This window comes from Lipotes vexillifer, unplaced genomic scaffold, assembly GCF_000442215.2.
Source record: "Lipotes vexillifer unplaced genomic scaffold, Lipotes_vexillifer_v1.1 scaffold2646, whole genome shotgun sequence".
In the NCBI taxonomy this organism is placed as follows: Eukaryota; Metazoa; Chordata; class Mammalia; order Artiodactyla; family Lipotidae; genus Lipotes; species Lipotes vexillifer.
Window position 1 is genome coordinate 146,161 of NW_006790242.1, and position 16,024 is coordinate 162,184.

Here is a 16,024-nt window from a genome sequence, read left to right on the forward strand (position 1 = left end):
CCCCACCCCGGCTCTCCAGCCACATAATGGAGGCGCTGCCGCCGCCGTCACACACCAAGCGGAGGCCTCACGTCTAATCCGGGATTCCCCCCCACCCCCACGCAGCGGCCCCCGCCCCCCCCGGGGGCTCCCTCCCGCGACGGGGCTCCCTCCTCCCCCAGCGGGGCTCCGGCAGGCCTGGGCACGGTCGCCACCCCGCGCGGGCCTCCCGCCGCGCGCAACCAACCACGCAGCACTCACCCGCCGCCGGAGCCCCGGGGCGACCGCCGCCTCCGCCGCCTTCCGCCTTCTTCTTACCTCCCGCCTGCTGCTGGCCCTGCCTCGCCCCGGGCGGCGCCACCGTCACCGCGAACAGCGACGTGGGGCCGCTGCTCTTCCCCGCGGCCTCCTTGGCGGCCCCGCGCTGCTGCTGGGGCTGTTGCTGCGGCGCCGCCGGCGGTTGAGGCTGCTGCTCCCCGTGCCCGTTCTCGTCGCCCGCGGCTTCCTCGTCTCCGAGCTCATCCTCCCCTTCCTGGAAGCCCTGGTCGTCGCCGTTCTCGTCCTCCGAGGCGGCTTCCTCCTCCTCCATCGGGCCCGAGTCGGCCGCCCCCGCGGCGCCGTTCTCCTCCCCGAGCTCCATCTGGTCGCCATCCAGGGCGGCTATCCCTTCCTCCTCCTCCTCCTCTTCCTCCTCGTCGTCATCGCCGCCTGCCGCGGCCTCCTGCTCGAGGCCTGCTCCCGAGCGCCCGGCAGAATCCCCGCCCAGGTCTAGGCTGCCGTTCCCGGGCTCCATGGCGGGGCGGCCCCCGGCCTCCTCGTCGTCCAGCGCGGCCTGGAGACGCTCCATGAGCTCGGCCTTGAGGCCCTTGTCGGACAGGCGCCGCTTCTTGAGCTCCTCCTTCAGCTCCGACACCTTCAGCTTTTTCACATTAACAGGCGAGGAACTCATGGTGAGGCCCCGATTCACCGCTAGGCGCTGGCTCAAACTCGGCTCCGCTCACTCGGCCACTGGCGGCGGCTGAGGCTGCTCCTCGGCCCAGGCGGCGGCTGCGGCTGCGGCTGCGGCTGGAGCTGGGTTCCTGCTGCAGAGCGGATCCGCCTGGTGTCGAACGGCGCCAATTCCTTTCACCAAGTTCGCGAGGGAGACGCGGAGACTCGCCTGGCGCGAGCGAGCACGCAACGTCCTCTCGCAGGGGCGGCGCCGCGCACGTAATATAGCCGCCCCGCCCCTGCGCCGGCTGAGCGCCCGCGCTCGCCCCGCCCCGCCCACGCCTGTTTCCCCCCGCTCCCACCCGAGCCGCGGGCCGGGAGCGCGGTGCCGCGCACTGCGCTTCCAACTGGGGCCGAGCTAATGGAGGAGGAGGAGGAGGAGGAGGAGGAAACCTCTTTTAGTTAAACCGACTCACTGCAACATTTATTGGCCTTTCCACATCTTTGGTGGCAGTACTCGTTTGCTATTTGCCTTCCAGCCCGGAGGCTGCTTCTACCCAAATGCTTTCTGTCCTCAACTTGGCATTTTCAACTCGAATCCGCCACCTTTTCTTCCATTTTAGATTTGTCTTATCTGTTTCTCCAGCTATTTGTTTAGAACGCCCTAAAATTTTATTTCAGTTTTGATTTGTACAACGCAAGTTGGCAATTACTCTAAGCAGGGGATTTTCTTCCGTTTAATATTTGGTTTAATTTTCCTAAGTCCTGCCTTGCGAATTGAATTTTAAACTCGGGAAGGGCCTTCCTTTTGTCTCTCCCATGACCCCTGATGCAGGGTTTGGGAGATAAAAATGCTTGCTTTTGGAACATGTACTCCACTCCATACTGCAAAGCATATACGTTACAGGCCTTGTCATGGCACTCCTAGCCAAAGAAGTCTTGTAAGCCTCAGAATTGCAATTCTGTGTTTTCTTTACCTACCAGAAAGACGGATCACCTTTAAGATTTATTCTGTCCAGTTTAGGACCTGGTCATCTAGTTATGAAGTCCCCGTAGTTAACAATGAGGATGAGACCCAGCTAGGTCACACACTTTGATTCTATTACTTTTCCTATAGGAATACTTCTGGCCAAATTATGCTGAAACCCTCATAAAAGCTCATGAAAAATAAAGGGCTGTGATTTTGTAAAAAGAAAACGATCACTCTCGAAAGAAATGTTATTTTGGTGTGTCTTAGAAGTTTAATTTTTCTCTTCACTAAGTAAGAGGTGTGTTATGTTCTTCAAGTTTCAGGTAGGAGTGCCAGAACTTAAATATGTGATAGAGGTGAACGTCTTAAACCCCAGAGAATCTGCACAGTGGCTTGCCAATGTTCCAGTCTAGTCTATCTCTGACTAAGGAGGTCAGCTATACCCACTGTTTGGTGCTTTAGCTGTCACAATAATGCTGCCCCAATTTTAATTAGAACTTTGGAAAAATAAGCATGTGAGCTTTCTCCCATAGGCTAGTATGATTTAGCTGATTAATAAATTTTATTTTTAAAGTTCTTTACAACAGCTTTTAAGAATCATGTATTTTACCATGCAGTCATATATAAAGATGAAAGTTTAACATTTGTGAAATGATCTGAGTTGAAATTAATGAATTATGTATAGTACTAGTAATTCTTAGTTCAAGTTAATGAAGGTGGAAGGGATAGCACCCAAAATAGGAACTTCCGAATGGTGCCAAAAACTCATTTTAGCCCTTGGTTGTAACGTCCTTGGAGCTTATAAACAAGTGACAGACTGGAATTTGAGCTTTTCAAATTCTTTGCCCTTGTTCAAAATAGGAAGAGAACTACAGGGGGCTTAAATGTTCACAAGCTGGATAATTAGTCCCCTAATGAATCAGAGTTAAATATAGTTATTATGATGGTCATTTAAGTTTATGTGCCCTTAGATATGATTTACAATTTTAAGTATTAGTGATATGAAAACAATTTCTATTTAACTGGAAAAAACCTATGAAAAATGTATATCTAAATACTGATTTATAACAATTGTTCTTAAATCAGTTGTAATAATAAACATGAAATATAACTTTAGATGGGCATGAGAAAATTCCATGGCTTTGCCTCCAAGACCTTTGTAACCTGGAGATCATCTTCAGTCTGCTCATTTTATGGCCCAGGAAGCTGAGGTCCTCCCCCCACCCCAGGTTCTTTCATTACACTGGCCCTTCTTAGACAACATTTAACTGAGAAACAGTTTTTGTAAATACTCAAACAGCCATCATCTTAACTGCTTGTCCTTTTTACAAACAGGTGAAATCTACCATTCAACATTTTATTTTACCACTTGAAAGTACAAATAGTGACTTCATTTTAATAATTGTTTTTTCTTCTTATACTTTTTTTTTTTTTTTTTTTTTTTTTCGGGACGCGGGCCTCTCACTGTTGTTGTGGCCTCTCCCGCTGCGGAGCGGACGCGCAGGCTCAGCGGCCATGGCTCACGGGCCCAGCCGCTCCGCGGCACGCGGGATCCCCCCGGAACGGGGCACGAACCCGCGTCCAACCTGCATCGGCAGGCGGACTCCCAACCACTGCGCCACCAGGGAAGCCCCTCTTCTTATACTTTTAATGCTGTTATGATTGTCCTGTTCTACGGAGACCAGTAAAAGTACAGATCACTCTCTCTAAATTGCTGAGGGACCTATAAGGAACTTGAAATCCCCCCTTTTTGAAATCCTGGAGACTACCAAGAATACAGAGTGGAAAAGGGGGAAAATTAGTTCTCAATAGCAAAAAAATGATTAGTGAATTACCCATGGGTAATAGACCTATGACAGGGCATTAGAGAGTTAGGGTGCTCAGGATATATAGCTCACATTTTGAGGTTGAAGCAAAGGCACATACCTGCATCTGTAGTTTGTCACAATAATTCACTCAGCAAATATTTTTTAGCACCTTCTCTAAGACAAGCGCTAGGAGTACAGAAGTGAACTATGTAATTATGCCTTCATTCTCTTAGAGTTAGCCAATAAATAAAATAGAGACAGTAACAAGTACTGCAGGGAAATGTAAAACAGGAGAGGGACAGGGTGTGCTGCAGTCGGGGGAGATTTTCAGTTATAAATGGGGTGGTCAGGGAAGCCTAAGAAGTAGGGTAACATTTGAGGTGGAGGGAACAAAAAGTAGGCCTGAGGGGAAGGATAGGCAGGGAGATCGGGCAGGTTAGGGAGAGGAGGGGAGATACAGATTGCCAGCAGCCTTGCCAGTGTTTTTTTAAGGACTTTGGCTTTTGCCTCCAGTGAGAAGGAAGAAACTGAAGGGTTGTTAGCAGTGAAGTGACATGAACTGACAAGAATGCTAAATTCAATGGACTTAAGATGGTATTCCATCGGTTCATTATTTTCTGGTATACACAATCAATCCCAATTAAATAAAAGAAGCATGAAACACGCTGAGATACATTTTCCCATCTTCTTACGAAAATATGAGAAGTCACGAGTACCTCCAAATTATTATTAAAAGTACACTTTCATATAGACCAACAGGAAAGCACAATCAGAAGGGAGGATGTTTCGAATTCTGGTTAAAAGTACAAGGTTAGGGGCTTCCCTGGTGGCGCAGTGGTTGGGAGTCCGCCTGCCGATGCAGGGGACGCGGGTTCGTGCCCCGGTCCGGGAAGATCCCACGTGCCAGGGAGCGGCTGGGCCCGTGAGCCATGGCCGCTGAGCCTGCGCATCTGGAGACTGTTGCTCCGCAGCGGGAGAGGCCGCAGCGGTGAGAGGCCCGCGTACAGCAAAAAAAAAAAAAAAAAAAAGGAAAAAGGGAGGAAACAGAAAAAAAATTTAAGAGCATATTCATATGAAGGTGACATTTTGGAGGACAGGAAATGTGTTTCTTAAAAATACAAGGCTAGGGCTTCCCTGGTGGCGCAGTGGTTGAGAGTCCGCCTGCCGATGCAGGGGACACGGGTTCGTGCCCCGGTCCGGGAGGATCCCACGTGCCGTGGAGTGGCTGGGCCCGTGAGCCGTGGCCGCTGAGCCTGCGCGTCCGGAGCCTGTGCTCCTCAACAGGAGAGGCCACAACAGTGAGAGGCCCACCCGCGTACCACACACAAAAAAGTACAAAGTTAAAAATCAGACAGACCTGGGTTGCAGTCCCAGCTAGACCACATAGTGGCTGTGTGATCTTGCACAATCTATTTATCTCTCTATACCTGAGAGTACTCATGTCTATAATGATACCTGCCTCATGAGGTTGTTGGGAAAATTCAGCAAGATAATGTAAACTCTGAGTACAGGGCTGGAAGCACAGTAAGAGCTCTCAGTATATATTAGCCTTCATTAGCTATGTCGAGCAATTTAATGAACTTAAGAAAATCTAGAGTTGGATTGTTAAATCTTATTTAGGAAATTATAACTATATATATTTTGTAAATTGTCAATGAATTGTTCATGGTGAGATGTCAGTCTGGGAAAAAGTGAAATGAAGTCTAGATAGGAGAGTGCAGGCTTCACTGCTAGACCTGGCACTGTCACTGTAACCAGCTGTGTGACCTTTGGCAAATTGCACCATCTCCTCTGGATGTTCGTTTTCTCATCTATAAATGAAGCAGAGCAGACTAGAAGATTTGTAGAGCCTCTCCAGGGAGAACCTTCTATGAGTTTCCTCTTTGCTGACTCCAGACTGTCAATGGAGGAGCACTGTTGAACTTTGAAATATTGGCTATTCATATTCAGGTTTTTACTTGTTACATTCAAAACTTTGCATTAGAGTCTCTAAGCATCTTATAATTAGGTAGTAGACATGAAATTTGAACTAGTGTATTACAGTTTTTGAATTTTAAATGGTACAAAATACTCCCATTTACTTTAGACTTGGATACCACAACAGGCTAAAAGGTTTAAAGTAAATGGTTTCTCCAAAAGCAAACCAGAGTCCCAATGCCATGGCTTGCTGTGCTTCCCGTTACTGCCGCAGTGTCCACACCGGCCCTGCCACCACCACCTGCTCATCTGAAAAATGCTGCCGATGTGGAGTCTGCCTGCCCAGCATCTGCCCACACACGGTTTAGTTACCGGAGCCGACCTGCTATGACAGCTGTCCCCCACCATGCCACATTCCTTGGCCCTGTGTGCCCGCCTGCTTCGTGCTCAACTCGTCCCAGCCTACCCTAGGCCTGGAGACCCTCAGCCTGACAACCATCACTCAGCCCTGCTGTGAGCCCTGCATCCCAAACTGCCGCTGACCGATGACTGCCTCGCTCAATGCCTGGAGATAACACTGAAGCTATCTATTCAGCATTCACTTGCCTCAGTAGTTTATCAGATATTGAGGCAGACCAGATGGCCTAGATATGCACAACCTACCTTTCATCTTAATGGAAAGAAAATCAAGAAATTTTAATCGTTATTTGGCTAATCATTTGGTTCATTTGGGCAGGTGAATGTCATCTATTATCAAAAGTATTGATATCTATAAGACCTCACACTGTTTGTTTGTCTGTTTTTTCTGGCTGCACAGCTTGTGGGATTTTAGTTTCCCCACCAAGGATAGAACCCAGGCCCTCAGCAGTGAGAGGGTAAAGTCATAACCACTGGACCTCCAGGGAATTCCCCAGACTGTATTTTGTTGGTCATGTTGCTTCCTAGATCCCATTCCTTATATTGAGTATCTTCATAGAGGAAAAATAATTTCTTGATGGGCTTTCCAATAAACTTTATTTCTGTGGCAATAAATAAAGTAAATGGTTACTGTTTGAATCATCTCGTCTTTGATGTTATGAATCTCTGTCTTCACATAAATTATATAGCTTCTGTAGAATAAGATGTGCCCATTAGAAAGCTGCAGGAAGACTAGAATAATGTAGTTAATAGTAAGATATCAGGGCTTTTCTGATAACTAAAATATTTACCAGGTTAAGACTAATTAACAGTTACCAAAACTTATACCGAGGCAGGCTGAGCAATGAGGAGTTTATAGAAAGTGCACACCATCACACGCTACTGGTGACTGGCCAGTATCACAGTACCTAATAAGAAAAGGTGAAGAAAATATTTAGACCATCCTGAGCCAAACAGCCAAGAATGAGATGAAAGACTAAAGGGATTATTACCTCATAAACTCTCACCTTCTACTTGCGACATAATTATGTCTCGAAGTTAGTCTAAGTTCCTTGAGGGCAAGGAGAGGAACTTGACTTTTCCAGCACCTGCGCAGTGTCTTCCATCAATACCAAGAGGGAATTCCCTGGCGGTCCGGTAGTTAGGACTCCATGCTCTCACTGCCAAGGGCCCGGGGTTCAATCCCTGCTCAGGGAACTAAGATCCCACAAGCCTGCAAGCTGTGCAGTGCAGCCAAAAAACAAACAAACAATCCCAAAACATTCACCGAGAGCCTGGCACTGCACTGGGGAACAAGATGGGGGCTCCGAAATGAAAATATCCTCTAAAAATGTGTGAACTATACTGCAACCCTGACTTGAACTAAAGGACTCTTTTTTTTTTTTTTTTTTTTTTTTTTTGCGGTACGCGGGCCTCTCACTGTAGTGGCCTCTCCCGTTGCGGAGCACAGGCTCCGGACGCGCAGGCTCAGCGGCCATGGCTCACGGGCCCAGCCGCTCCGCTCCGCGGCATGTGGGATCTTCCCGGACCGGGGCACGAACCCGCGTCCCCTGCATTGGCCGGCGGACTCTCAACCACTGCGCCACCGGAGAAGCCCCTGAACAGATTTTTTATGGCCCATAGATTTAAGTACATGTCCAAGTCCTCCCCTCTACATTTATAGTGTACTGTACAATTGCTTCCATCTAGTGAAGCAGGATTGTGTTAAAAACGGATTTCATACTCATGTTTAGAGGAGCCGGGCCCAAGGCTGTGTAGTCTATTTCTCTATTTTAATGCTCCATCTTTCCTTATCCATTTCCTTGTTAGATAGTAACAACACAGAGGTAGGGACTTCATATTCTCCATAACTCCAGCGATATTGCCAAGCACCAGATGCTCAACAAATATTTTTTTACTTTATTTAGAAGGTGGTATTAGACTATTAAGAAAGTCTTCCAACTCCAGATATAAGTACCATGCAAAAGTATCATGCAGAATCCATCAGTTGACTATGATCTGGAAAAGCACATAGAGATGACACATAGATTATTTACCAGCGTTAACCAATACAGTTGCCACAGGTAGCTATTTAAATTAAAATTAGTTAAAATTAAATAAAATTAAACATTCAATCCCTCAGTCACATAACCACATTCCAAATGTTTCATAGCCATTGGTCTCATACTGGACAATGCAGAATAGAATGTTTCCATCATCACAGAAAGTTCTTTGGGACACTGCTGTTATAGACTGCTTTGAAAGTACAACTTACACCAAGGGACCAGCCCTGGTCTATATGTGGCTCAACAGCCAGACTATATGGAAAGGAGCTTGCAGTTTGGACATAAATACAAGCTATAACCAGGATGCTATGGGACACTGGTACAGCTACATGGGGATCCAGCCATGTTGACCATTCGCTGAGCCACTGTCTATAGGGTTCCCATGGCATAGGTCTGTACACATGCTTGCCCACCCACAAACATTCACACATGCGAAAACAAAACAAAACCTCACATACACCTTCAAGAAGTCAGTTGTATGACATTTGCAAGTAAGCAGTAATTAACTAAGATTATCTTATATCATATTCATTATTCTATATACAGAGCTGCCTATCATTTGCAGACATCTGCCAGATGATAATTAAATAAGTCTTTCATTAAAAGCTGTCAAGAAGGGACTTCCCTGGTGGTCCAGTGGTAAAGCATCCTCCTTACAATGCAGGGGGCGCAGGTTCAATCCCTGGTCAGGGAACTAGGATCCCATATGCCGCAGAGCAACTAAGCCCGGGCGCCACAGCTACTGAGCTTGCGCACCTCAACTAAAGAGCCCAAGTGCTGCAAACTACAGAGCCCATGTGCTCTGGAAGCCATGCACCACAACTACAGAGCCTATGGACCCTGGATCCTGAGTGCCACAACTAGAGAAGAGCCCGTGGGCCTCAACGAAGATCCCACGTGCTGCAACTAAGACCCTATGCAGCCAAAAATAAATAAAATAAATAAATAAATGATAAATAAATCTTTTTTTTAAAAAAAGCTGTCAAGAAAATAAGTCCTGGGTGTGTAATATATAGCATGGTGACTATAGTTAATAATACTGTATTATATATTTGAAAGTTGCTAAGAGAGTAGATCTTAAAAGTTCTCATGACAAGAAAAAAGTTTTTTTTTAACTATGCATGGTGATGGATGTTAGCTAGACCTATTGTGGTGATAATTTTGCATACAAATATCAAATATATAAACTAATATCGAATCATTATCATTATGCTGTACATCTGAAAATAAGATAATGTTATATGTCAGTTATATCTCAATTTTTAAAAAAGCTGTCAGGTGTTTAGGGGGAAAAATCAAACTAAAAGCACCTTCTGCGCTGTCTTAATTGCCTAGATACTGTGTGTATACTCTGTGTCTATATAACCTTTCCTTCTTTTCACTGCTTTCACTTTGGTCCACCCAAGCACACTTTATTTTTTTTAATTTATTTAATTCATTTATTTATTTTTGGCTGCACTGGGTCTTTGTTGCTGTGCATGGGCTTCCTCTAGTTGCAGTGAGCGGGGGCTACTATTTGTTGCTGTGCACGGGCTTCTCATTGCAGCGCTTTCTCTTGCTGCAGAGCACGGGCTATAGACATGCAAGCTTCAGTAGTTGTGGCACATGGGCTCAGTAGTTGTGTCTCACGGGCTCAGTAGTTGTAGCGCACGGGCTTAGTTGCTCCGCAGCATGTGGGATCATCCTGGACTAGGGCTCAAACCTGTGTCCCCTGCATTGGCAGGCAGATTCTTAACTACTGTGCCACCAGGGAAGCCCCCAAGCACACTTTAGTTGGGCTATCTTTTAAGTCTGCTGTATTTTGTCCTGATTCATTTATTTGTGATATCAACTGCCAGTTATTGAGTGCCTGCTATGTACCAGCCACTGTGCTAGGCATTTTATACAAAATATCTCTAATCCTCATAGTAATCTCATAGAGTGGGAATTATTAGTCTCAATTTATAGATATGGAAACTGAGAAACAGAGGGATTAAGGAACTTGTCAAGTGTAGTAAGTGGTAAAGCTGAGATATCAATTCAGGGCTGCCTGACTTCCATGCCCAGACTCTTTCCTACACCAGCGATAGAGTTTCAAAGTCAGAACTGACATGTTCTAATTCCAGCAAGATTTCATAGTGTATAGTATAGGAGAAAGAGACAGCCAACAGTTATATTACAAGAGTAGTATATTATGAGAGTGCTACGATAGTGGTGTGTATTCAGTTTGGGAAATGGGTTAGGGGGCTTCTTGGGGGAAAAGGCACTTGAAAAGGTTGACTCTTCAAAATTGAGGAGGTTGAGAGAGAAGGAAGGACATTCCAGCTAGTAGGAACAGCCTCTGCAAATGCACAGAGGTGAGAATCATTGCTATAGCTAGAATTCAGTATGGCTGGAGTATAAAGTTTGGGGGAAGTGGGCATGAGCAAGGGTAGGGGTAAAGGTAGGGAAGGGTTATAGGGAACAAAGAGGCAGATTGAAAAGAACCCAGCCAAGCTAGAAGTTGTAGCTTCATCCACTGATAAAGAGGTGGGGAGTGAGGGCACTAAAAATTTTTAATATGAAAAGTAGCATGATCGGGTCCAAATTTTAGAAAGATCATGTAAGGCAGAAGAGTATGGAAAACTCACATGCCTACAGGTTCTAGGCAGGATATATAAATGAATGAAGAGATCCAGGTATAAGAAAAACTGCAGTCATGATGACACAGGTAAGTGTCACTTGGTCTCAGGTCAGGGGCACCTTGGGAGTGATGAAGATTTCAGAGAACTAGAGCAAAGGACCCTATTTAAAGGGTCTCTATGACTCTATGACCATGTGGGAACAGGACTCAGGATTGCCAGGTTTCCCATTTTTAAGGGACATGGGAAATCTTCATTTTTCTATGACATCCCCTGAATTTTGGAGGTGGCCGACACTATGCAGGCCAAAAAACTATATCTTCATCCATCTGTTTGTAAGCCCTGGCTAGAGTCTTGAAGCGAGCGTGGGCGAGAAGACCAGGTACGAGGTTATTTCAAGTGAGAAGGGATGAAGGTCGCTCTGACAAGGTCAAATGGGTTTGTATAGTCTTGAGAAGGGTAAAGGATCTGTGAAGAAAGATCACTTAAGATTCTGAGGGGTTTTTTAAAATGACAGTGATGTTTATTTGGACTCTGACATGACCATGCAGTCTTGGTAAATATAACTATTGGGTTACTTTTCTAAACAGTGCTGACATTAGAATGGAGATGGAATATTTTGTGGGAGGGGGCACAGTCTTTACTAAGGGGGAGAAGTTGTGCAATGCCTAGCTTTGGGGACTTTTGGGACAAGTATACATAAAGCATTCAACCTCTAACCCGTTCCTTTCATCCCACTCACCCCAAAAATGGTCACAAACAGATTAAGAGACACATGAATTAAGTCATAGAACCAAAGAAAACCTTAGCAACATATCAGGCCTGGAAACTTGTTCCAATTCCCTCTACTTATTAATACCACTGAAACAGGGTTAAACTGAATATCCAGGAGAGTTCTGAAGAGTACAGGATCACAACAGGAAATTTGTAATCCAAGGGGAGGTGATGTGTGGGAGGAAAGCAGGCAGCCTTGATAGGTAGAGCTTAACTGTCAAGAGGTGGCCCAGTTACAGGACCACGTGGACAGACAGAGACAGAGACAGAAAATGTATGTATGAGAGTCTTTACAACTTTTTGTTTCTTAGCAAAAAGTAATAATGCTGTATTTTCTACGGGTCATCTCCCTGAGTCACTGCCTAGCTGCATCATCACATCATTTCTTAATTACTTATCATATATTACACATATAAATATTATATCATTATCTCATCCTCACAGTGATAATGAGATTGTAAAAGGCTAGGACTTGCTTATTCTAATCTGTTTAAGATTAGATATAGGTGTCACCTCCTCCAAGGAGATCTTCCTGATTGCCAGCACCAACCCCCCTCACCTTTTACTGTATTAGGTATGCCTCCCCGGAGCTTCCAGAATCTCCAGTGCTATTCTTGCCCCATGGTTTTATGATGATCTGTTTCTGTGTCTGTCTCCTACTGACACCTTCTCAAGGGGACACCGCTGTATGTCTAGTTCATTTTATGTTCTTAGATTAGCCTGAGAGGTAAGCATTCAGGACACGTGACGTGTGGAATAAATGAGCCTTTGTAGATAGGCATAGCTCAGCAAATGGCTATATCCCTCACAAGCCAGGTACCTTAGGCAAAGTTGCTTCCTTCCTTCAGCTTCAGTCTCTTAACCTATAAAATGATAATATCCTTATAGATGGCCAGTAGACACATGAAAAGATGCCCAACATCACTAATCATTAGAGAAATGCAAATCAAAACCACAATGAGGTATCACCTCATACCAGTCAGAATGGCCATCATTAAAAAGTCTACAAATGGGCTCCCCTGGTGGTGCAGTGGTTGAGAGTCCGCCTGCCGATGCAGGGGACGCGGGTTCGTGCCCAGGTCCGGGAGGATCCCACATGCCGCGGAGCGGCTGGGCCCGTGGGCCATGGCCGCTGGGCCTGCGCGTCTGGAGCCTGTATACAAATAAAAACTACAATGAGTTATCACCTTACACCAGTTAGGTGTGAAAAAAGTCTACAAACAATAAATCCTGGAGATGGTGTGGAGAAAAGGGAATGCTTCTACACTGTTGCTGGGAATATAAATTGGTACAGCCACCATGGGAAAACAGTTGGAAGTTCCTCAGAAAACTAAAAATAGAATTACCATATGATCCAGCAATCCCACTCCTGGGAGTATACCAAGACAAAACTATAATTCAAAAAGACATATGCACCCCTATGTTCATAGCAGCACTATTCACAATAGCCAAAACATGGAAACAACCTAAATGTCCATCGATGGAGGAATGAATGGATAAAGAAGATGTGGTGCATTTATATTATACAATGGAATACTACTCAGCCATAAAAAGAATGAAATAATGCCATTTGCAGCAACATGGATGGACCTAGAGATTATCATACTAAGTGAAGTAAGTCAGAAAAAGAAAGACAAATACCATATGATATCACTTATATGTGGAATCTAAAATATAGCACAAATGAACCTATCTACAAAACAGAAACAGATTCATAGACGTAGAGAACAGACTCGTGATTGCCAAGGGTGGTGGGGAGAAGGGAGGGAGTGGACTGGGAGTTTGGGGTTGGTAGATGCAAACTATTACATTTAGAATGGATAAACAACAAGGTCCTACTGTATAGCACAGGGAACTATATTCAATATCCTGTGATAAATCATAATGGAAAAGAATATAAAAAAGAATGTATATGTATAACTGAGTCACTTTGCTGTATAGCAGAAACTAACACAACATTGTAAATCAACTATACTTCAATTAAAAATAAAATAAAATGATAATGTACTAACTACCCCTGAGAGGTGAAAGTCACGTACGTGAAAATACTAAACTATAAAATGTCAATGTATGGTATACATGTAATTATTACTTACTTATGAAACATAGACTTTTGGGAAAAAAAGAAGGGGGAAATTTTTATCTACCTATCTCAACCTGAAATTGAGTGGTAATAACACAGTGTTTCTTGAGTCTTTACAATTTAAGTTTGATAGCTCTAGGAATAAGATCATGGTATTGGCTGGGTCAATAAGCTACCCCTCTTCTGATTGGGTGTTGAGACCACGCTCAGTTCATCTTTCTCCCGGAGTAAAGTCATATTTAAACAAATAGTCCAGAGAGATTCTTGACTTTTGAATGCTTATCTGTGCACAAAGTTCACAAACACCATTCTTGCTAAAGGAAAAAGATAACCAGGTGCCTTATTCACCTTACTTCTGAGGAAGCATTGTTATTATTGTAAAAAATTAAAATATTAAAACTGATAAGGCACTAAAAAACAGAGTGCAGTGCTTTAAAATGTGAACTCAAAGTCACTGACTGCCCATCCAGTGGTGATGAATTAGCTTGCCATCCACCTGGGATGGATATTGAGGCACTGTCGGCTAAGAGCAGCGGAATCTAACGGTGCAGAATGGAGTTTCACCTCAGAGGTGCTTACCTTATCCATGTTTTCCCCTCCAGAAACTGAAATTCTGAACCTGGCCTTTATTACATAAATAGTAGAGCAGGCCAGCAGTCCTAGGACAGATGAGTTTGAAGCAAATTCACTCTCAAATTACGATGGATAATTTTGCCTAGACAAGCTAATTAAGCACTTTGTAAACAGAATCGTAATTTACATCTGCCCAGGAGGAACTGAGGGAATTGACACAAATCCCCAAGTTGAGAGATGGCGGCCAGTTATGTTTTAGGCTCACACTTTGTGGGTATCTGAAAGGTGATATGATTTTTTTCCCAACCTAGGGGAGGTTTGTTGGGGTGCAAAATGAAACTGATTTCTAGTTTTATCTTTCATCAGACCTTGAGTCAGGTTATATCCGTTTACTTAAATGTGAATTCCCAGAACAGGAACTTTCAAACACATGTACAGAAAGATTTTACAATGTAAATACTAGTAGTTTTTCTATCACAGGTGTTCAAAGGTAGCAGTACTTGCCATCAGCATGATAACAAAGAGCTGCAGGGAAGTGAATCATTCATTTACAATTCACAAGAATGGTGAATCTTTTTAAGGCCCGGCTTAAAGCACTTGAGCGGCTTACCGCTGCCCTGGAGATAGAGCGGGGAACCCTCCCGGGCCCTGCAGGAGGTGGGTCCTGCTGCCTCTGCAGTCTTACCTTGGGTTTCTCTATACTTCATCAGCCCGGCGGGACCCATCTGTTCCCAGGGCCAGCCTCGGTGTCCTTCCCTGTGCTGGGAAAACGCTTGGCCTGGCTAACCCCACTCAAGTTTCAGGTCTCAACGTAATCCTGATGCCCTGACCAAGTTCTCTCCTCCAGGCTGAGCTTTATCCCCCATGGCGGTCGCACCTCCCTTGTCCTAACACTTGTTTGTAATACAGACCTACCTCAAAGGAGCGCTGCCAATGCAAAAGGTCCGCTGAGTGGGGAGCGATGTTAGCCCCCCACCTGTTGTTACTGTCCTGCTAGTCTCCTTCCCTAGATTGTATCTGCGGGAGTGCAGAACACATCTGTCCTGTTCATTCTGTAACACAGACCTCCCACAATGAGGAGAATGGGGCTGAATTATAGGTGCTCAATAAATATTTTTTGAGTGAAGGAATACATAAAAATCTGTTGAATGGGGGGATGGGGCTTTATCGTTTAACGGGTACAGGGTTTACGTTTGAGATGATGAAAAACTTCTGGAGATGGATGGGGGTGATGGTTGTACAACATTGTGAATTGTTTTTAATGTCACTGAACACCTAAAAACGGTCAACTGGTAAATTTTATGTTATGCATATTCAACCACAATAAAACATTTTGTTGAATGAATGCATCAGTAGTTAAGTATTTTGAAGCAGGTCCTATCCATCTCTAATATTTCAATTCGATAAATATTCATAGAGTGCCTGCTACAGGTAACATAAAGGTACACTCTTGGACTTATTTAATAGTCTGTGAAATACACTCAAAATTCAAACCAGCCACCCTTTGTATGTAAAACATGTTTTCACTAGATAGACTGGTCATATTTATCTTTGTATTCCAAGCAGCTAGCAGCACTTAATATGTGCTCAATTAAAGTTTCCTAATTCAAAAATAGGACATTGACAGTAACATAGTGTTTGTTTAGGGTTTTCCCGGTGACCAAGTGCTTCCACCAACAGAATCTCATATTATCATAGAGGCTCCTTCACTCTTACCATTTCTTCTCTTTTCTCTTTCCTTCACAGCCTTCATGTTAACAGCCGTCCCTTCCTGACTTTTTGTTGCCAGAATCAACGCAGCTTTCTCAGTTTCTTTATCCTTGTTTTACCAACTATTTTCAACTGTTCATCTCTAGCTCTCATTCCCACATGTCCAAACAAATTTTGCTATTTTATACCTTCAACAAAGTCCAAGTCCTGGGAAAGAG

At 44.6% G+C, this 16,024-nt stretch overlaps 2 protein-coding genes across 3 annotated transcripts in view; one reads left to right on the plus strand and one right to left on the minus strand.

The window, feature by feature from the left end:
• The window catches only part of HNRNPU (heterogeneous nuclear ribonucleoprotein U), a 9,528-nt gene extending 8,447 nt beyond the window's left edge, over nucleotides 1-1,081 (minus strand). Inside the window, exon 1 of one of the 2 annotated variants that reach the window (XM_007463465.1) lies at nucleotides 298-1,081. In XM_007463465.1, coding sequence (XP_007463527.1) covers nucleotides 298-928 — 631 coding nt within the window. In that variant the 5' untranslated portion in view covers nucleotides 929-1,081. Of the gene's footprint in view, nucleotides 1-240 lie in introns of both variants that reach the window. The other variant, XM_007463464.1, reaches the window with a different exon arrangement.
• A 4,765-nt stretch (nucleotides 1,082-5,846) lies between these two features.
• LOC103077933 (keratin-associated protein 3-3-like) lies at nucleotides 5,847-6,146 on the plus strand. Its single transcript, XM_082931302.1, is given in 1 exon segment — nucleotides 5,847-6,146. A coding segment is annotated over 1 exon segment (300 nt).
• Nucleotides 6,147-16,024: the final 9,878 nt, after the last annotated feature.